This window comes from Chionomys nivalis, chromosome 4, assembly GCF_950005125.1.
Source record: "Chionomys nivalis chromosome 4, mChiNiv1.1, whole genome shotgun sequence".
Lineage (NCBI taxonomy): Eukaryota > Metazoa > Chordata > Mammalia > Rodentia > Cricetidae > Chionomys > Chionomys nivalis.
In genome coordinates this window covers 31,961,922-31,981,415 of record NC_080089.1, presented here as the reverse complement: position 1 = coordinate 31,981,415, position 19,494 = coordinate 31,961,922, and the positions used below count along the sequence as shown (strand labels likewise).

Here is a 19,494-nt window from a genome sequence, read left to right as displayed (position 1 = left end):
CCCCTCCATGACTGAAGGCTAAGAAGAGACTGGGTGACAAGCCATCAAGCCATTCCCAGCCTGGCCAACAGTCAGTCCCCTTGGCCACACGCCCCAAGGAAAACAGTTGTTTAGAAAGGCTTTCTTAGCATCAAACACATGTGTTAAGCTCATGGTGTCCTTTGTAAAAGCAGATCCCAGCCCTAGTTTTGATGGCTTTTCAAAATGTCCCCAAGAGAATCATGAGAAGAATCCCAAAGATGCCTCCATCTTACAAAATAAAACTCTTGGCCTCACTTTAAACAAAGGGACAAATCTTGTTTTAGGAAAGAAAGGAGCATGTGTTTTACACGCAATGACAACAACAACAGGAACAAAAGATAAATAAATCATCCATCCCAAACGGCTCCTCTGGAGACTGATGCAGAGATGTTTGCACCACAACTTCATTTTAGACCATACAGCAGCACTCTGAGATGCCGGAGCAATCAATGTGCAACCCTGTGCGTGTTGATTTCTGCTTTCCTAGACACTGGAAAAGATCCTGTTACAGCATCACCATCCCAGATGTGGGGTCCCACAATCCACTTGAGACGCCGCCCACTCAAGGATCAACAGGCCTCCTACTCGGTTCCATCTCTAAAGTTTCTTCTACTTAATACCACCAACATGTTGGGAACCCTGGCTTTAACACACGGACGTTTGGGGAACATTCTAGACCTAAACTGAAGCATGATATTTAGTTTTTAACTTTTATTTCAGGTTCACTGCTGGCCTACAATACGACCTCCCACACAGACCAGTCCTCACGGCTGAGTGTCAAGGAAGGTAAGTCTGCCCCCATCGTGTGCCCAGATGCATTTCCACCACCAGACACAGTTCCATACTGTTCAGACAGGTGGGTGGTGCCAGGTCTGGATACCAATTTCTTGGTCAGGAAATTATTTTTTAGTAAACAAAATTTAAAACAAAACTAAAATACCTGTTTCCCCTCTTTCTGCCACCAGTTTCAAAACCCCAAGAGAGGCTTTGAAATAGCTCATAAAAACATCCCAAGGATAGAATTTAAAGCCATGACCCTGAGAGCAAAGGGTGTTGCCTTTATGGAACAGTGGACTCTGCTCACCTTCCAAGCTAACTCTGGGGCTCTCCTAGTGAGGATAATAAAATGTGCGTCTACCTTGTGAATTTGCATTTTGGGGTTTTCTTCCTGGAAGCATCCCGCATTGTCTGTTCATGTGTAAAGCCGTGCTTTGAAGATTTGGTCTAGCAGAGGTTGGTCTGGTCGAGTTTGCGTTGGTTTAATCAAACCATCTCATTTGATTTCATTTAATTCTTGTCAGAAAAAAAGAAAACTGTCTTTAAAAAAATGGTTTCAGTGAACGTGTAAAGAAGGCCAGGGTTTGGTCCAGCATCTCTCTCTCTCTCTCTCTCTCTCTCTCTCTCTCTCACACACACACACACACACACACACGCACGCGCGCGCACACATACAAACACGCACACACATGGAAGGGGAGCACACTCATTTATTAATGACATTAATATTATAGAATTAGACCAGATACTGTCTGATTTTAGCATTTGCATGGATGAATAGTTCATGATATCTGGTTAACTAATAGAGAAAAATGAAAGCGAATAATTATTAGAAACCAAAGAAAGCGTGAAGGCAAGTCTTCCCACGGCAACAGGGGAGTCCAGGGATGAGAACCTTTGAGTGGGACTGGTGGGAAGATGGGGATTCGACAGGCATCTCTCTTCCTGGACACTCTCCTGCCCTAGTTTCTCTTAACCTGTACCTGTTAGAAAATTGGATAGAGACCAAAGGGATTGGCACTCTTGCAGGCTTTTCTCTGGAACGAGACCATTTGATTTCAAATTCTCATGAAGTGTGAAAGGAACAGGGACCCAAAGATCCCCATATGTCTCTCTCAAGATCACACCTTCAGTCATACAGAACTCTGTGCTTCCTAGTAACAGTTTATGACTTGATAATGACCAGGACCTTTAGTGGAAGGATTATACAACATAATAATTCTACTTTTAGGTGTTTTTGTTTTTCCTTCTCCATTACCCAACCTACTCTTGTTTTGGCTACTGACTCTCCAAATCAGATAGTTGATTCGTCATGAGAACTGAAGCTCCGCCCACTCACTCTACAGCTTGATAACCTCCTGTAGCATCATGTTACACACATCTGTAGTGGAGAATATTTATTTTCATGACAAATACACTGAGGTCCAGTCACTTGGCTTCATGGCATCCAGGTCCTCAGGCTCTGAGGTCAGGTGCCGAGCTCTAAGGTGCACTCTGGATGGCTGATAATGGAACCAGGATTTGTAGATTTGTAAAGAATGAAGGGAAGGTACCACTGAAGGGGGGGAGAAAGAGAAGGAGAGCAAGGAGGAAAGAGAAAGGCGGGGGAGTGTAAAAGAGGGGAGGAAAGAAGGCGAGGGGTACAGGAGGGCAAGCTTTTGAACTACTGAATTAGGATTTAGTGTGCAGCATGCTGGTACCACCAGAATAAACCAATGAGATTTGGGGCTAGATAAAAACCAATGGCTATTTGTTCATACTGGGTTAAAATACAGGTTTTGGCTGAAAAACTGGTTTAGCAACATTGAAAAGCATGGCTAACCAACTCCTTCCCGCTGAGAAGTCCTGTGCAGCCCCCAGCCCTCTGCTCTACCTGCCAGGCGGAGCCCCTCCTCTGCTGGCCCTTTTGTGCTGAGAGTGCATTTGTTTCGCCGCTGCCTCATTCAGGCTGCTTGCAGGAGCCGCCAGCTCCTACTGGGTAGCAAGCCTCTTCTGAAATGAATTGACTGCCGCATCCAGGCGAACGCACCGGCTGCCCCATTCAGGTGGTGCTGGGCATTTATCTCCCAGCCTCGGCCCTGGCCTCTAGAGACGATTAAGCCCCTGCTTTGCAGGTGCATCTTTTGTCCCCAGTAAAGCTCTCCACTTAAGCGGCTGCCTTCCCCCTGTACTACCCAGTCTGCCACAGAACAAAGTACATTAGCAATACAAAGCTAACAAACCCCCCTCCCTTCGCCCTCTTCCCACCTCTCTGCCTCTCTTCTTCCCTAATAGCTATCTTTATTTTTTTAAAAAATATTAAATGGAAAAAGAAATAGAAGACATCAATGCCACCTTGACTCCGTCTTTTTTGAATAGGAGGCACACACAGCACTCGAATCAGAGCTGGGCGTGTGCCCACGGGTGCCTCTGCTCCCTGCTCCGCAAAGGGCAGGTGCTGACTGGCATCAGGCACAAAGGAAAGAGGAGATGATGCCTGTCAGTGCCTTCTCAGTACTTACCAACCAGGATGCTGTTTTCTTTCAGAACGACATGACCACCCTTCTAGCCTGTCTCCCGACAAACTGGCTGCAGATATCGAAGGGTTCTTTTGTGCAGAAGATGACATTTCAGAAATCAGTTTTCGCAGGTCTTTATGTCTTTAAACACGTGGAGAGTCTTGGTTGAACCCAGATAGAACTGTTGGGCATTTTCTCTCTCTACCTTTTGCTGCCAAATTAAATGCATTTAAAAAAACTAAACGAGGACAGAAGTTATTGTCACCCGCTTCCGCAGCAGCCATAGCTGTCACTTGCACGGGATTTTAGAGTGTGTCAGGCATGTGCAGAAACTTTGCTTTTGAGCTTTGCACCTTTCTGTGAATTGGCTGTTATTGTTCCCATTCTGTAAAGAAAGGTAGGACAAGATGAAAGTGTCTCCCGGAACGGTTCTGTAGCTCCTCAGTGTGTTACAAGGACAGCCCCCTTTTCACCAGAAGTCAGCATCATAGGAGAGAGAGGTGGTTGTTACTAGAGGCTGGGAAGGACATGAGTTGGGAAGGATGCAGAGATGGAGTGACCGGTGGGGACAGTTGGGACCGAGGAACAACTTCAAGAACATAGTAGGAAAACTATGGCTGACAACAGTTGATTCAATATTTCAAAACGCCGTATCTGTAGGACAATTTTGCATGTTACCATTAAAAACAACTGCATATGTTTGACTATGTGTTTGAGGGTGTGTGCATGTGTGCGTGTGTGCTCATGTGTTCCCATGCATGTGAACACTGGAGGCTGACGTCAGTTGTTTCCTTGGCTGCTTCTACTCTGATTTTGAGACAAGAGTTCTTCACTGAACCGGGAACTCATCCATTCCGTCATGCTGGCTTCTCCCACCTCTGTCTCCTCCACTTTGGGAGCATAGACCCACACTGCAGCAGGCTAATAGTGGGTACCAGGGATCCAAAGTCAGTTTTCCATGCTTGATCCACAGGCAATTTACCAAGTGAGCCTTCTCCCCAGCCCCAGGGATTAAACTTGTGAAGTGACAGATATACCGATGTCTTTGACTTGGTTGTCACAGATTGCATATATGCTTTGTGATATCGTTCTGAGTTCCCAAAGTCTGTACATACGCATTATGTATTTGTACAATTTTAAAATATCTATAATTTAAGGACCCTCATTGCCAAAGTTTTTTTCTCCTTTCCCTTCTAGCTATCTTTTCCTAAATGTAATTCGGTGCAGAAATTCAAAGTTTTGCAACATTTCTCTCCGTCTCTGTAGTTTTTCACTGCTGCCTCCAGCTACATCCCTCTTGTCTTTCCAGAAACGAATTCCTGCACAGCCTCCGCTTGGCCATCCCCCTTGGTTTTGACTGCATAGAGAGCCCCTTATAATATAAATGCAAAAATAAAAACAAATTCTGATGCCCAGGACCAAGCAGAATGGATTTATTCTAAGTCTCTTCCAGGTACCTAAAGGGCCCTAGGAGTGTGTTGTTGTTGTTTTTTCTTCCTCTTAAGATTTCCAGGCTTCTCCTAACCTGCTACCTAGCTTGACAAGCCCTACTTCATGTACAGACATCCAGTTCTGAGCCCTGAGGGGATACTGAGGCTGATACTCAAGGCCCCCCGATAATTTCCTTAGTCCTAATCCGGCATCTGTCGAAATACCTCTAGCTCTCCAAAAGGCAGAGGATATTGAGCTCCTTGTTTATTGACTCCTGAAACTCACAACTGCCAAGGGCTGGTGGAGTGCTGAGCTCCCCAGCTGGAGCCTTTGAGACCCGATGCCGAATGTGAAAACCGAAAACCACTGGTTCGGCTGCCAAAGGTGGATGTCTGCAGAACCCCATCCTCGACTGACGGGTAAAAAGTCTGTCTCCTTACTTGCCAAGGATGGAGAGGAGAGGAACTGATCACCTCTGTGTCCCATGTGCTGAATGCTCTGCTGGCATTTATGGACCATGCTTAAGAGAGCTTCTTTGAAAAATAAGAAGGACAAGGGCCGGGCATGAAAGAGCAGTCCTTCTCTGAAGCCTTTAGCAAACATTTCCACATCCATTATCCATCTGTGCCTCACATCAGCACCATGAGACCACAGGTCTGTTACCTTTCTGTCCCTACTCTGCAGACAAGGACGATAAGGCCAAGGGCTCACCACGCTCCTTAGATGACACCCGTGTTTGGGGGCAGAACAGGCCTCACCCCAGCGTAGGTTTTCTTTGCTCCCTTGGAGGCTGCTTCCCACATTATAATCTCTGCACTGAGCATCCGCATTCATTGGCGGGTGTTTTCTGTTCACCTAAGACAGACATTCACCCCCTATTTCACTGTTACACTCCTGAAACAACGGTGCAACCATGAGCAAGGGTTTGCTTTTCTCTGTCTCGGGGTAGTGTTTGTATTCCTGTCCCAATAGCCAGCAGAAATAACTCAACAGGAAAAGATAGAAATGATGTGGTTTCAGGGCGACTTCAGGGCAACACGGTAAAGAAAGCATGGGAGTGTGTGATGGCCATGAAGAGACATGTGGTAGTGAAATTCACAGGGTAGACCAGGAGGCCGGAAGGACGAGAGCTAGACATGGAGTAAGGGTTAAGCTATACCCTTCAATGGTCTACCTCTAGCCATACACTGCCTGCAGCCAGTCACTGTCTCTTAAAGATTCCAAGAAATTGTACCACCCACTGGGTAGCAAGCATCCAAAACATGAGCCCATGGGAGACATTTCCAATTAAGCCCCAACACACCATTTCCTCATGTATAAAATGAGGATAATTGCCATGGCCTTCTAAGTCAGCATGATGTCTGACATGCCAAAAAAAATGCTTGATAAAATTATATTAGTAACAGCACATTATTGTGATTCATGACAAAAAATTATAATAGTAATTAACATCATTGTTAGGAAAATATTCCAGTATATTTGAGGGTTGCCAGCTGCTAACGATGTGAAGGTACTGTGCGCCCATGGGTTGTGCAGTGCCGTGCAGGACACTGTTAGAGTGGAGACAGTCATGTTGCTCAAAATCTTCTAGGGAGCGACCCCCATGAAACGCCAAGAAATGCCATAAAACCACATTCCCAAATGGCAAAGTCACTTGTCATATTCAAGGTCTCTGAGGGTAAGAAAGGGACCAAAAGTTAGGAAATACTGCAGCTAAAGTTCTACTGGGTACCTTTTATATGACAAAAAATGAGAGGCCATAAAATGTATGGACCCAGCCAAAGTCACACACTAACCTGAAAAATTCCATGACCAGAAACACTTCTGACCACAAGCATTTTGGGTAAGAGCGTTTCAACCTGCATAGGATTATATCTTTTTTTATTTTTAATGTTTTAATGACATTAATTTATTTTGTGTGTGGTATGCCGTCGCTTGAATGTGGAAGTCAGAGACAACCCATAGAGAATTAGTTCCTTCTACCATGTAAGTTCTAGGACTTGAACTTAGGCCTTCAGGCTTGAAGAGTTAGAGTAGAATGTGTAGCATGTGTGCATTTGTGTGTGTGCCACTGTGTGGGTGTGCAGATGTGTATTTCCCAGCTATCTCTGTGGCCCAGTGGCAGATGGATGATAACGATATTGTGGGCAAACAGCTGCTTTCTCTCTCCAGTTGTTTTTTAACTGTTTTTTTTGAAATTCCAGAGTTGATATTTTGTCTGTTTTCAATCTGACCCTCTTTCAGAGATGTGTTGGCTTTCTTATTTTTGTTTTTATTTATAATTTATTTTTTTGAGAGACAGGAGGGAGAGAGAGGGGGAGAGACAGAGAGAGAGAGAGAGAGAGAGAGAGAGAGAGAGACTGGAAACAAAGAATCGTTGTCTCTAAGCCCTGGCAGGCAGGAAACGCCAATCTCAGGGGAGTCCAGCCAGCCAGCCCGGCCCTGGAGTCAGACTCCAACTCTCTGAATTCAATTTGACAGCTTGTCTGGGACACTTTCTAAGTAACCATTATCCTTCCTTTCTCTAAGTAAAAGAACTGTTATTCCCTTCCACGGGTGTGCTGTGTGCTCTGTTATTGCACACGTGTGGCCACACGGTGACGAGCACACAGGCTCTCAAAATTACTGGAAACAGTTTGCATGTTTCCTAAGACAAGTGTAAATTTGTTCCAGGCTAATGAGCAAAAGATCTGAAGTATTAAAACCCGCTTCCCCCACGAGAAATAGGTAGATTTGGGCTGGGGGACTTCTGTCCTGGCGTTGGGTATGTACACATTACTCTTGTGTGGGTTTTTTTGTAACACACACATACACACACACACACACACCCCACATACATACATACACTTCCTCCACTACCACATCCATCAGCATAAGTTCGAGTGAGTATCTCACTAATCCTCTCACCAAGGAAGAGACTCACCCGCGCAGTTACGTCTGCCTCACACTGCAGACTAACCTGTGAGAGGTGACGGCTTAGAGTTCGGAGGTGGTCTGCCGTTCTGGAAGAACGCCACACTGGGTCCTTGGGAACTTTGACATTTTCTTGTGAGAAGCTGTGCAGCAGCCACCTACTCTTCTAAGATGTTCATATCTGAAACCCAGATTTATCACTGTAGGACCCCCGCACCTGTGGACAACTGTGGGGCTCAGAGGTGGGATAGCATTGCCACGTAGGATACATTTTCTCATTTCTGAATGGAATTCTACCTACTCTCAAGGTCTGGACTGACTCCCCAACGTACACCACCCATACCCAGGTACCTACTTGTACCTTCAGAGGCCCAGGCCTCATGGCTTCACTTGGTTCTAGTCTCCTCTGCCCCTTTTCCGGGGAGTTTCGTTTCTACCACTGTTTTTCTAATTTAGCATTCTACAGATTCCAGAGGAAGGATTCTCCTCTTATATGACCAATGCATGCTGGAGATAGGAACCATTGGATAGGCAGGTGAAAAGTGGGCCTTCACCCACTCCTCAAAGATCTCATTTCTAGTTGGGAGATTGGTGGTTTGGCTGCATTGCCTGTGGGAACTGCAGGGTGTGGCCTCTCCTCTTCTCTGCTCTCCTCTGCTCCCTTCTCCCCTAGCCTTGACTTCCACTTCCTATGATCCCCTCTGAAGCTGTAATTGGTCCCAGCCCAAAGTAACAAGGAAGGAAGTCTCGTCTCAACGTGCCGATGTCCATGCTAAGGGACTAATGGTCTTTTCGTCCTTTGGGCCCAGACGCTGCATGGTATTTTATCAGCTAACCCCCCTCCACACAAGCTTCTCAGTCTGGATCCATGCAGAAGGGAGACAAGGAAAGAATGACTCCCCAGGAAAAATGCTTTTCTTCTCCCCTCAACTTTCCTGTTTCTATATTTTTTATACTCTACCCTTTGTAACATTTATAACATATATTTATTAAATACCTTATTTGCAGCAATTTTGCTATTTATATCATAAAACCTTATTAACTTAGTATTATCATTGTTCTCGTTTTATATATGGGGAGCCCAAATCAACACGCTGGTTTGACGCGAAGCAGATCTGTTCTCACCATTCCCCCACTAATGCGCAAAACAGTCCCACACCAGTTAAGATTTAAAGGGGTATTTATTTTGGGGGGTAAAACTCACGAAACACCAACCGTCAGAAAAGGAGCCTAGTCACTGGAGCAGGAGCCCGAACCAAGCACCGGAACCAAGAGAGCGATGGAGGCTTGCTGCTCTTTTTTAAAGATAAATAGACCACGCCCCAGTGAGCTGGTATTTTAGCAGCTATTGGCTGAAGGAGCGGAAGGAGCAGAAGGTCCTCCCTCAGCACCCCACCTCCCCACCAGCCAGGGCAGAGAATAGGCTCTGAATTTTCCTTTAGTATTTCCATTCCGCTATGTCTCTGTTACTATTGGTGCTGCGATCAAAGCCTTGACAAAAGCAGCTTTTGGAAGAAAGGGTTTCTTCAGGTTCACAGTTTAGTATTCATCGTGGTGGGGAGGTTCTAGGGGTAGGAGCTTAAGGCAATTGGTCACAATGCACCCAGTCAGGAAACAGAGAACAATAATTGCTCTGCTCAGCTCCCTTCTCTCTTTAATCCAGTCCAGGATCCAAGCCTAGGGAATGGCGCCACCCACTTCCGTCACAATGAACTTAATCAAGGTAGTTCCTCACAGCCTGGCCTGTGATGTCTGCTTGATCTTGTCAACCTGACATGATCAGATCAGCCATCACGCAATGCCAAAAGACCCATTCCTCAGGAAGGTGGGGTTATGTACTTTTTAAATCTACATGGCTGTATTAATTCTTACAGTGGTCCAAAAATTCTCAATTTTCTCTGCGTTCCAAGAGCCATGTTAGGTTGTTTCACAAAGCTTTCCACAGCAGAGTGTTGGGTCCTAGTAGCTTCTGTTGTTTCTACAATGTTGCCCTCACTCTGCCCTCGCCTTCAGAGCCCACACTTTATAATTTACATAATGATACATATAGCCTTGTGAGCCCAATATTAGGCTCAAGAGAAATGAAAAACAATGAGCTTTCATAAAAGATGCATTATGCTGAGTAACATTATTACCAAGCATTGCAATCAATTTAATCTGAAAAATGAGAGTGAGATGTGGGCAATGGTCCAGGAAATCAGGTTTTATGGTTCTTGGATGAGATGCCCATCAACAAGACTTGCCAGGATGCTACCTCGCCTAGACTTCTCTGTTCATCAACAAGACTGCCAGGATGCTACCTCACCTAGACTTCTCTGTCCATCAACAAGACCTGCCAGGATACTGCCTTGCCACTCCTCTGTCCATCAACAAGAACTGCCAGGATGATGCTACCTCACCTAGACTCCTCTGTACATTTGAGCTTACCTGTATTAGGGAACAGAGGAAATAAGTTGCAGCTGGGTGGCAGGTCCTTAGAATTGAAGGCTTCCATTTTTTCTGTAGTGCTATCCCCAATCCACCTTCACCTTAAGAGCCTACACTTTATTCCTACATTTAATCATGACCTTAGCCTCTTGGTTTACGCTACAGGGTTTTCCTCTTGTCCCTGGGCCAGGAGACACCACTCCCTCAGATCATTCCGAGCACCTCAGGAGTTCTCATCTAGATCTACCTGCCTTCCTTGCACCTGTCTTTGCTATATACCTATCAGAGCTGCTTTTAGATGCTTCCTGGAGAAATAAAGAAGGCTGCAGATGCCTATGATTCTGGCAAAGCTAAGGAAATGTATGTACCTTGGTGCAGTTTTTATTAAAGAAAAAAACATTTCTGTAAGCACTTGAGACAGGGGGGCAAAGGTACACAGCTAAGGGCAAGTATCTGTGGGTAATGACATCCTGGGTAGCTTTCCAACCTGACTCAGTTTCCTCCTGTTCCTCCCACACGGGCAGGCTGGGGCCTCCTGACTGTGGGTGCTCTGTGGCTGAAGTTCCAACCCCGACACAAATTTCTCAGTGGCAATTCACAGTTGTTAAGTAGGCTTGGCCTTCTGAATTCATCTCTAGCCTGACTGTTGTTATATTTGTCCTACCATCTCTACCAAGTCTCTCTTTGATTTAGAGATCTGTCTCACTCCGCACAATGAAGTTAAAAGTCAGAACAAAATTGATCTTAGATAATTAACACCTTCACCATGTGGTCTGGTTTGTGACGAAAACTAAAAGCAGTCCAGTTGACTGAAGAAGGGACTCAAGTTAACTGGCAAGAAAAGGAAGATTGTCTACAAGGAGTAGCCGGTGGCTACCTCAACACAGAGTAGCCCAGAGGTGCTTGTCTTTCCCAATATACTGGTTTAGATATCCCAGGCTTGTTTAGGGGCAGTGGCCTCTGGAAAGTGCGGCAACCTTTCATATCCAGGGCTCCCACGTCGGCTGCTTCAACCAACCATTGATGGATAGGAGTGCATCTCATTGAACAATCAAGTTTCTTGTCATTTTCTAAACAGCATAGGATGACAATGATTTACAAAGTGTTAGATATTATAAGTGATTTTCAGAGACTCCTGCAGTGGTGCAGTGGGGTTGTGTGCCTTATTTATACGGTGATGTGTGTGCATCGAAGTGATACCCAAGTTGTGAGGCAGTGTAATGAAACGACTGGTAATCTATAGGAGGATGAGCGTGGGTTCTACTGTAGTATTGCATCATTCTATAAGATGGCTCAGTCATTAAAGAGTAGGCTAACAACCAAAATAAAGAATGAGCATCTGTGGTCTTGGTGTGTGATAAAGACTTTTAAGCAAGTCACGCTCAGATACAAAGGAAAGACTATACTACAAAACCCTTCATTTTCTCCATGCTTCTTTCTATCTAATATCTATCTAATATCTATCACCTATCTATCTCTTTCTCTATCTGTCTGTATATATATATATGTAACATATATCATATATATAATTGTATAGCTCTGTCTTTTTCTCTATATGGAGAGGACAAAGAGACAGAAACACAGAGAAGTCCCTCTTGAGACAGATAAAAAGAGTGTATCTTCTAGTTAACACACCGTGCTCTAAGTAGCATCCTTTGTTATTTTCACATGAAGATCTTTCCCAAGCACATTTAGAGATGCAAAAACTTCCTCTCTTCAGAGAAGACTCGATGGAAGATCACAAAATGCTCATTTCTCCTGAAGGAAAGAGGATAAAATCTTTGACGAAGAGACTCCGGGGCTGGAAAAGGAGTGTGAGGGACTTGTCCTCTCTCTCAGGGATCAGTAGGTCCCACGAATGAAGACTGAGAGCCTCTCCTGTCCCTTTAGTGCTGTTTGAATTCCTGTCAGGCATAAGCTAAAGAGAGAATAATAATATTTAGTAGGATAATTACTTACATGTCATAATCCAACAAACCTTCAAAGCCCAAATCAATCTTACCTGGCTCAGAGTGTGTTTGCCCTACTTCTACAAATGGAGTCTCTTCCCTGAGCCCCACATCCTCACGCTATTTTTGGACCTAATTACAGATTACCTTGTCGTCTCTAATTGTGAGCTTTGTCCAGTATTCTTTCCTCCCAGCCTGTAGATTTTCAGTAAATAACATTGACAACTGATGGATTCGCTGGGAAAGAAAAATCTAGTCTTTTTCAGTTGAGTTAAATATTTACTCAGTCTTACTCCACAAAAGAAGGAACCAGAAGAAATTTGCTCAGTTAGCACACGAAAAATTAATTCCTTATCCCCTATGAATAAAATCCCTAAGAAAGAGGGATTTGGGGAAATGGCTCACTGGGAAAAGTACTGCACAGACATGAAGACTTAAGTTCAGGCCCCAAGTACTCACACTTAACAAACAAACAAAAACAGGCAAGGCGGCATGCATCTGCAATTCCAGCCTGGGAATATAGACAGCTGGAACCTGGGGGTTCACTAGTCAGCCAATCACTGGCCAGACTGTGACCTTCAGGTTCAGGGAAGGACCATGTCCCAAAATACTAATAATACTACTAGATGCTACTAATAGAGGCAGATACTCAAGCCCACCTCTGTCCTTCACATGCCCATGCCAAGGCGGGTGCACTAGCACACATGTACACGCGTGCGCACACACACACACATACACACACACATACACATGCACATACACACACACACGCACACACACACAGATGGATGGACAGACACAGAAAAGATTAACTAGAATTCCAAAGCACACCTTGGAGGATGTGAAACCTCTCTGTACACGTGAACTCATCCATTCTCCAACGATCATTGTGCGGATTAAATATACTGTTAGCTCTTACGAAGTCAGAAATTTACAAATAAACAATGGTTTCCCACAAGAATATCCCTTTCATGAACTGAAGTCAGAGAGGTGAAGTCACCCGCCTGGCTTCACACAGCATAGAGCTGATGAGATGGAAAGTGGAAGGCAGAGGTGGAGCCTTCAAGTCCTGAGTTCTCCTGTCTGGGGGAAATATGATTGCCCCAAAATATCGTTAAAGCATTAAATGACACTCCAAAATCCCAACAGCCCAGTGCTTGGTAAGATTCAGCTATCATTCTTCCAAAGAGACAAAAAAGCTGTTCTTGGTATAATTTTGAAAAATCTGCGAGCCTCAAAAGTGTTAGTTCGCTTGCACGGTATTCATCAGGACTGCCCAATAGCCTAGATCACTTGAAAGAAAATCGGTTTTGATACTCTGAGTCATATTTTCAATTTCTATTAAAGTTCTTATGTGTCCACATATGCTGTCTCCCAGCTTTGGACCTTGGGTCCTATGCTCATTTGCATGTCTGGCTTAGATCATGTCTGGGGTCCCTTGAAATCTGAAACAGGGCCTCCCATTCTGTGATAGCAGGACCACAGTCTACTACCAATACTGGGATCATTTTCTCAGATATGCAGAGGTAAGATTCCATGTTCGACATGGTCTGCTCACCTACCAGGTCAGAGCAAAGCAATGTCGTTTCCTTTAGCTTGACTTGACCTGTCTTCTTTCCCCATGACGACTCCAAAGCTCTGTCCTTCCCTGGAAACCACGTTACCTCTTTAGTTGTCTGTCAAAAGGCCAGTCTCAGGAAATGTTGACTAGCCATCGTAAGTCACAGATTAGGGAATGGGCCCAATGCTGAATAAGCAGAAAGCAGCTGACTGTTTAACTACTGGGCCTACTCACCCTTTTCTGTCCCTCATCCAAACAGTGAAAAGACCCTGTGAAGTTTTTAAATGTCACTGTCCTCCAACATCAAGCAGCTCCCGCTAGACGTGAACTAACAAAAAGGAACTGACTGTCCTGGAAGTCTTTGCTCTCCACAGAGGACAGTCTAAGTGCTTCTCAGAGGGAGCTATGGTTCTACAGAAAGCTCACGTTAGACAGTCCAAATCTTTGCTTAAATTATATGTTTTCAGTGAGGTCCTCGTACCCAGCACTGCCCGCCCTCCCCCGGCCTGCTTTGCTGCATCACATCCAGCACCTTCTTCTAATCTACTGCAGAGTTTACTGTTTGTTTTGAATTAAGCTCCACAGAGCAAGGGTGTTTGTCTAGTCGATGTTGTATTCTAAACAATAAATGCATCTGGCAATAGAGCAGGCAATAAAATAGAGCAATCAATAAAACTTTGTTAAGTGAGTGAATGTGCAGTGGGATGTGTCCATTAAATCCAGTGAGCTAGTGCAGGGGTGGAACGGGAGGGGACAAAGGGGACAAAGATCCAGTCCCTCTGCTGTAGAGAAGATCACCTAGCTAGTGAGGTGTCTTACTTAAAAAAAAAAAAAAAAAAAAAAAACACTGACTAGCCAGCAAGGTATCATGCTTAAGAATGACACCTGACGGTTGAGCACACAAGGAGCGGTAAACACAGAACAAGTGACCAATGAGTCTTGACTTGGAGGACTTGGAAGAAAAGCATGCAAAAGCCGATTGATGAGGATTTGATGCCTGCGGCAAAGCAGGGCATCTTGTGGGCAGAGTGGCCTCTCCGCAGAGCCAGGGGGCCAAACATAAACAACATTTCACTACCTAAGTGAGCTGTTATGTTTTCCTTTTTCCTATCTGGAATCCTCTTAATCCTGAGGTCCATCTGACCAAAGAAGTATGCAATTTAGTTGTGTCTACATGACCCAGTGTGGACGGGAATTTTGGCAAACACCCAATTCATCTAGTCAGTCTGAATTCCTATTCCACATGTGTCCCCGAGCTCCACTTTGAGGCCTTATCAAAATAAATAGTCCATTCCGACGTCTGTGCCATTTAGACAGAAAGCCCACAGGGCAGAGAGAAAGAAGGACCCAGGCTCTGCAGACTGCCTTGAGGGTTGGTGGCGAGGCTGTGCCCAGAACCGGTGCCCCTTACTTTGTCAAACTTGTTGTATTTCAAAGCCAACATTTCTTTCCAGCATTTTCCTCACATGTCTTCTTTTCCCTCTGCACATAGAATATCTTAAACACTACCTCCATTGTGCTCTATGAAGCAGGGGGCTGGTCCTGAGGCTGAGGGACTGAATTCCAGGACAAGATCTTTGAGAAAAGGATATGTGAGCCAGGATGTTTTCTCTTGCGTGTATGAGTTCCAAGCTAGAGCAAAGGCTGCCCTGTTTACCTCCCTCTTTCTGCAGTCTTGGGGGATTCCAAGATCTTCTGTAGCTCCGTGGAACAAAAATGCCACAGAAGGGAAGGCTGGGTGAGCCTTAGAGAATGAATTAAATGAGGAGGGGACTCACCTTGAGTCTCAGGACCAATTAACCAGGAACCTAGACAGCCCACAGTCATGGAAGAAGCAAAAGCTGATCATGCCTAGCCTCTGCCCATCTGTGTGTTTCTCAAACCAGGGTTCTGGCAGATCCATCTCTTCCTCTGTAAGAAAATCACATCTTAAATCACTGTCCAAGGGCACCAGGGTAGAGTTGGCCCTTTGGAACTCTTGGGCTTCTCTTCCTTCTCAAGGCCTTCCTGAATGACCTTTGTGACCGCCTTTGACTGTGGTAATAAAGGCAAGATGGAACAAACGATGTGTCTGTCATGTACATTTTTAAATTCCCATTTATGGAAAACACAGTCAATCCTCACAGCGAGTTTATAAGGTATTTGTTATCTTGCTTCCCTGACCACCACCACCAGACAGGGTTTCTCTGTAAAGACCTGGCTATGCTGGAACTCGTTCTGTGGACCAGAGATTCCCTTGCATCTACCTCCTGAGTACTATGAATAAAAAGTGTGCACTACCACCACCAGGCTTGTTATTCTGATTTTTGGAGAAGCAGAAATTGATGATCAAAAAGACAGACTACCATGACCAAAGGTCTCAGGTGAATAGGCGCAGAGCTGAGATTAGACTCCAGCTGACCCCAGAAATCACCAGGAGACTCTAGTAAGAAAGGGCATCCCCAGGACAGAGCTCTCAACTCTGCTTAGACTGTACGTATCACAGTGGACTTAAAGTAGGACTCAGGCCAGTAGGTCAGACAAGAGTAGGTCAGGACTCATGTGAGGCATCATAGAGATGGTTGAAGTTGGGATGCTGGTCCTGAGTCGTAAACCAGGGATTCAGCAAGCAAAGCTGGCTTTTGCAGGAGGGGTTCAGCCCAAAGAAGAGCCCAAAGCAGAGAATCCTAGTCAGGTTGGCGGTCAGAAGAGCTACCTCTACAGACATAGAAACTACTAGAAGCACAAGACCTCAGACAGAGAACCAGGTGAGAAGGTTACACAGGCACACGCCCCCAAACAAAGACCAAGCCTTACCTATCGGGCTCTCTGAATACCCTGAGAGATTGGCAAGCAGACCCAGGTTTTCCAAGCATAAACAGCATAAAGACTGCCAGCCCTGCCCAACAAAAACCAGAAATTCAATGAGAAGTTTCAAGGAAAGTGCATCATTTTCCACCAAGTCATAGAGAGCACGGCCCAGTGGAGTAAGAGACCAAAAGAGAGGCTTCTGTGTGTGCTGCTGGTGGCTAGGAATGATGTCATGAACGAGTAAAGAGCTGTGTAGAGCACCTGGGCCTCAGACAGTTGACTGAAGGCATCAGAGCAGAAAACAAGGTCTTTCCAGAGATGAATGCCATATTTCCAGGACTGATTTAACACCGCTGTGTCTATGCCATGGTCACAGGCAGCAAAAGCCTTCCCCCACCAACAGAGCTCAGAGCTCATATTACTCTACCCTGGGAGGATGTCTTGGAATGTAAGAGGCCATTTAATGTCGCATTCAGCCACACTGAGCATTGCATAATGGAGAAACTGTTCAGGGCGCCATAGATGGGAAGCCGAATTATCCACAATGGCTGGCAAAGTCCAGAATCCCCGGCATGAGGCCCAGGTCTCTTTGCTTTGGCGAAACCTGGCCTCAGGACCGCCTGAAACCAGAAACCTTAGGCAAAGCCCACTGGTGGCTGCTCAGCAAAGAAAACACAATAGGGTTTGTCATCTCAGTGCTACTTAAAGCCAGGGGGTGTCAGCCTTCCCTGGAGCAGAAAGGGAGTTTGTCAGAATTAGGGCATCATTTTCTGCTGATAAAGCCATCTGCCACCACAGAGAAGGCCTGAGAGTGTCACTCGGGGGCTGGCCTGAACTGTCACATTTTTGACACCAAGTCTTTGGCCACCTCAAACTTTTCTTCTCCAAAGCCAGCTGTCAAGACACAGGCTCCCTGTACCACTTGTGTGGCATCTGTTTGTGTGCCTTCTGCTGCTCGGAGCCACCACTGCCTGTAGGAGGAGTCTGCACTCACAGGCCCTGGCCATTCCCAGGCAGCAGCTCTGGGGCCAGGGTGTTTGTAGGAATCTGTGCAACAGTCTTGCGCCCTGCTCCAGCCTTTCCGTGTTAGTTGCAGAGATGTCTGTCTGTGTGTCTGGCACTAGGGCTGACCACATTGCGAAGTTTTCACGTGGAGGACATTTAGTAGGAGAAAACAATCACTCGTTTTGGTGATGCCATTGCCCTGTTTAACAACGGGACCGGTTCTGATAAATGCCATTTCAGGTCATTATATTTATATATATATATGTGTGTGTGTGTGTGTGTGTGTGTGTATTTATATATATACTATATATATGTATGTATATTTATTTATATATATGTATATATATATCCACATAAACATCAGAATGTACTTCCATTGTGATGGCTTCACAAGACGATATGACTTTAAGGGACCACCATCCTATGGGCTGTCCTCTGCTGATCCAGGCGCATAAATGAGCCCAGCTCCTGACCTCCCTGAAGGGCACGCTTTCAGCTTCCACTTCAGAAAAGGTGGACCACTGCCCAGACAGTGTTGACATAGTCTATAATCCCCACACCACAGGCCTAAATTATCTAGAGACCTAGTTCAGGAGGGTAAGTCTTGGATTCTTTTCTGCTAATGGACGACAAAAGGAGTTGTGCATATTTAACAAGGAGAAGACATTGTCTGTCTAGTCATTCGTTCCGTCCACAACACCATGGGCAAGGCCACGGTCTCACTGTTGCCGCACACTCCGAACCATGAAAGGGTCCCCCCCAGTGAGGCCCTGAAGTGCATGCGTGGAATACGAACAACAAACACAAATTGATGAATGATGAGGTAATAGGGAGGAAATGGGGAAGGGGAGGTAAAAGGATAGAGAGAAACGGGTAGGGGTGTCCTTGACAAATGGGTCAGCGCCTTTCTGCTCCAAGTGTTTTCAGATGTGTGACAGTGGTGTGGGTCTTGGGCCTGATGATACCTTTTTTTCAAAACTGTGAGTCATGCTGGTTCCTGTGCTGTGGTGACTTTAACGTCTCACTTCTTCTCCAAGGCTCTCTGTTCCGCAAACATCCAAGGCAGATAGACAGATGCTCTTGGCCTTGGCTTTTCCCATCTTGATACTTCACTCCCAAAGCACCGGTTTTAATTCAGTCCCACATGAGGGAGATGCCTCCTGCACCCTAGCCCTTTCGTGGGGCATTTTCTCAACTGTGTAGTGAGTGAGCACTGGCTGTGCTTCGCAGACTTAGGGGCCAGGGAAAGGATTTCCACATCTGTAGAGAGGAATAAGAAGGCAGACAGGAAGCAAGTCCGTGTTTTTCACGTCTGATTCCCTTGACGGGGCCACACATTGGCTGAAGATGCCCGCAGATGTCTCAGCCATTTGTTGCTCTGTGAACTTCAGAGGGAGAGCACTGTACAGGCTGATGGTGGAGTAGCCTTGCATCAGAACTCCTCTGTTTTCACCTAGGGGAGGGCTGAGTGATTGGTTGAATTGTTAGGCTTTGACACAAGACATGCTCGTGGGAGCTCACGTCCCCCACCCCCGAGGTCTGCCGAATCTTAGAAAAGATGGACTGCCATGCCCTTCCTCGAGCTTCAACTTCAAAATGATTAGTTACTAATCTGGTAAAATTCATTCCTATGTTCTGGAACTTTTGTCCACCTGCTCTGTCCTGAGAACTAGAATAAAATAATACAAGGAAAGGTAACAAGAAGTTGATGATAACTGTAGCCACCACCCTGAGTGGACTGAAAAAGCAATTATTCTGAACAGTTAGGCAACAGCTCTGAGACAGGTGCAGGTTGGAAACTTTAAGTCAGATTTTAGTGGCGCTTCAGACTTCAGATGTCATACACCAGCTCCTGTAACTTAGTGGGGATCTCCTCCCTTTTACTTCTGTCCTGGATAGTTTTATGTCAACTTGGCATAAGCTAGAGTCATCTGAAAGGAGGAAACCTCGGTTGAGAAAATGCCTCCTTACGATCCAGTTGTAAGGTATTTTCTCAATTAGTGATCAATGGGGAGGGTCCTGCACACTGCAAATGGTGCCATCCCTGGACTGGCGGTCCTGGGTTCTTTAAGAAAGCAGGCTGGGCAAGTCAAGTTCAGCAAGCCAGTAGGCAACACTTCTT

General features: G+C 45.5%; 1 protein-coding gene across 1 annotated transcript in view; it reads left to right on the top strand.

Annotated features, from left to right (window-relative positions):
• The window catches only part of Fli1 (Fli-1 proto-oncogene, ETS transcription factor), a 121,291-nt gene that overhangs the window by 88,349 nt on the left and 13,448 nt on the right, over positions 1–19,494 (top strand). Inside the window, exon 5 of the mRNA XM_057768850.1 lies at positions 742–807. Coding sequence (XP_057624833.1) covers positions 742–807 — 66 coding nt within the window. The remainder of the gene's footprint in view (positions 1–741; positions 808–19,494) is intronic.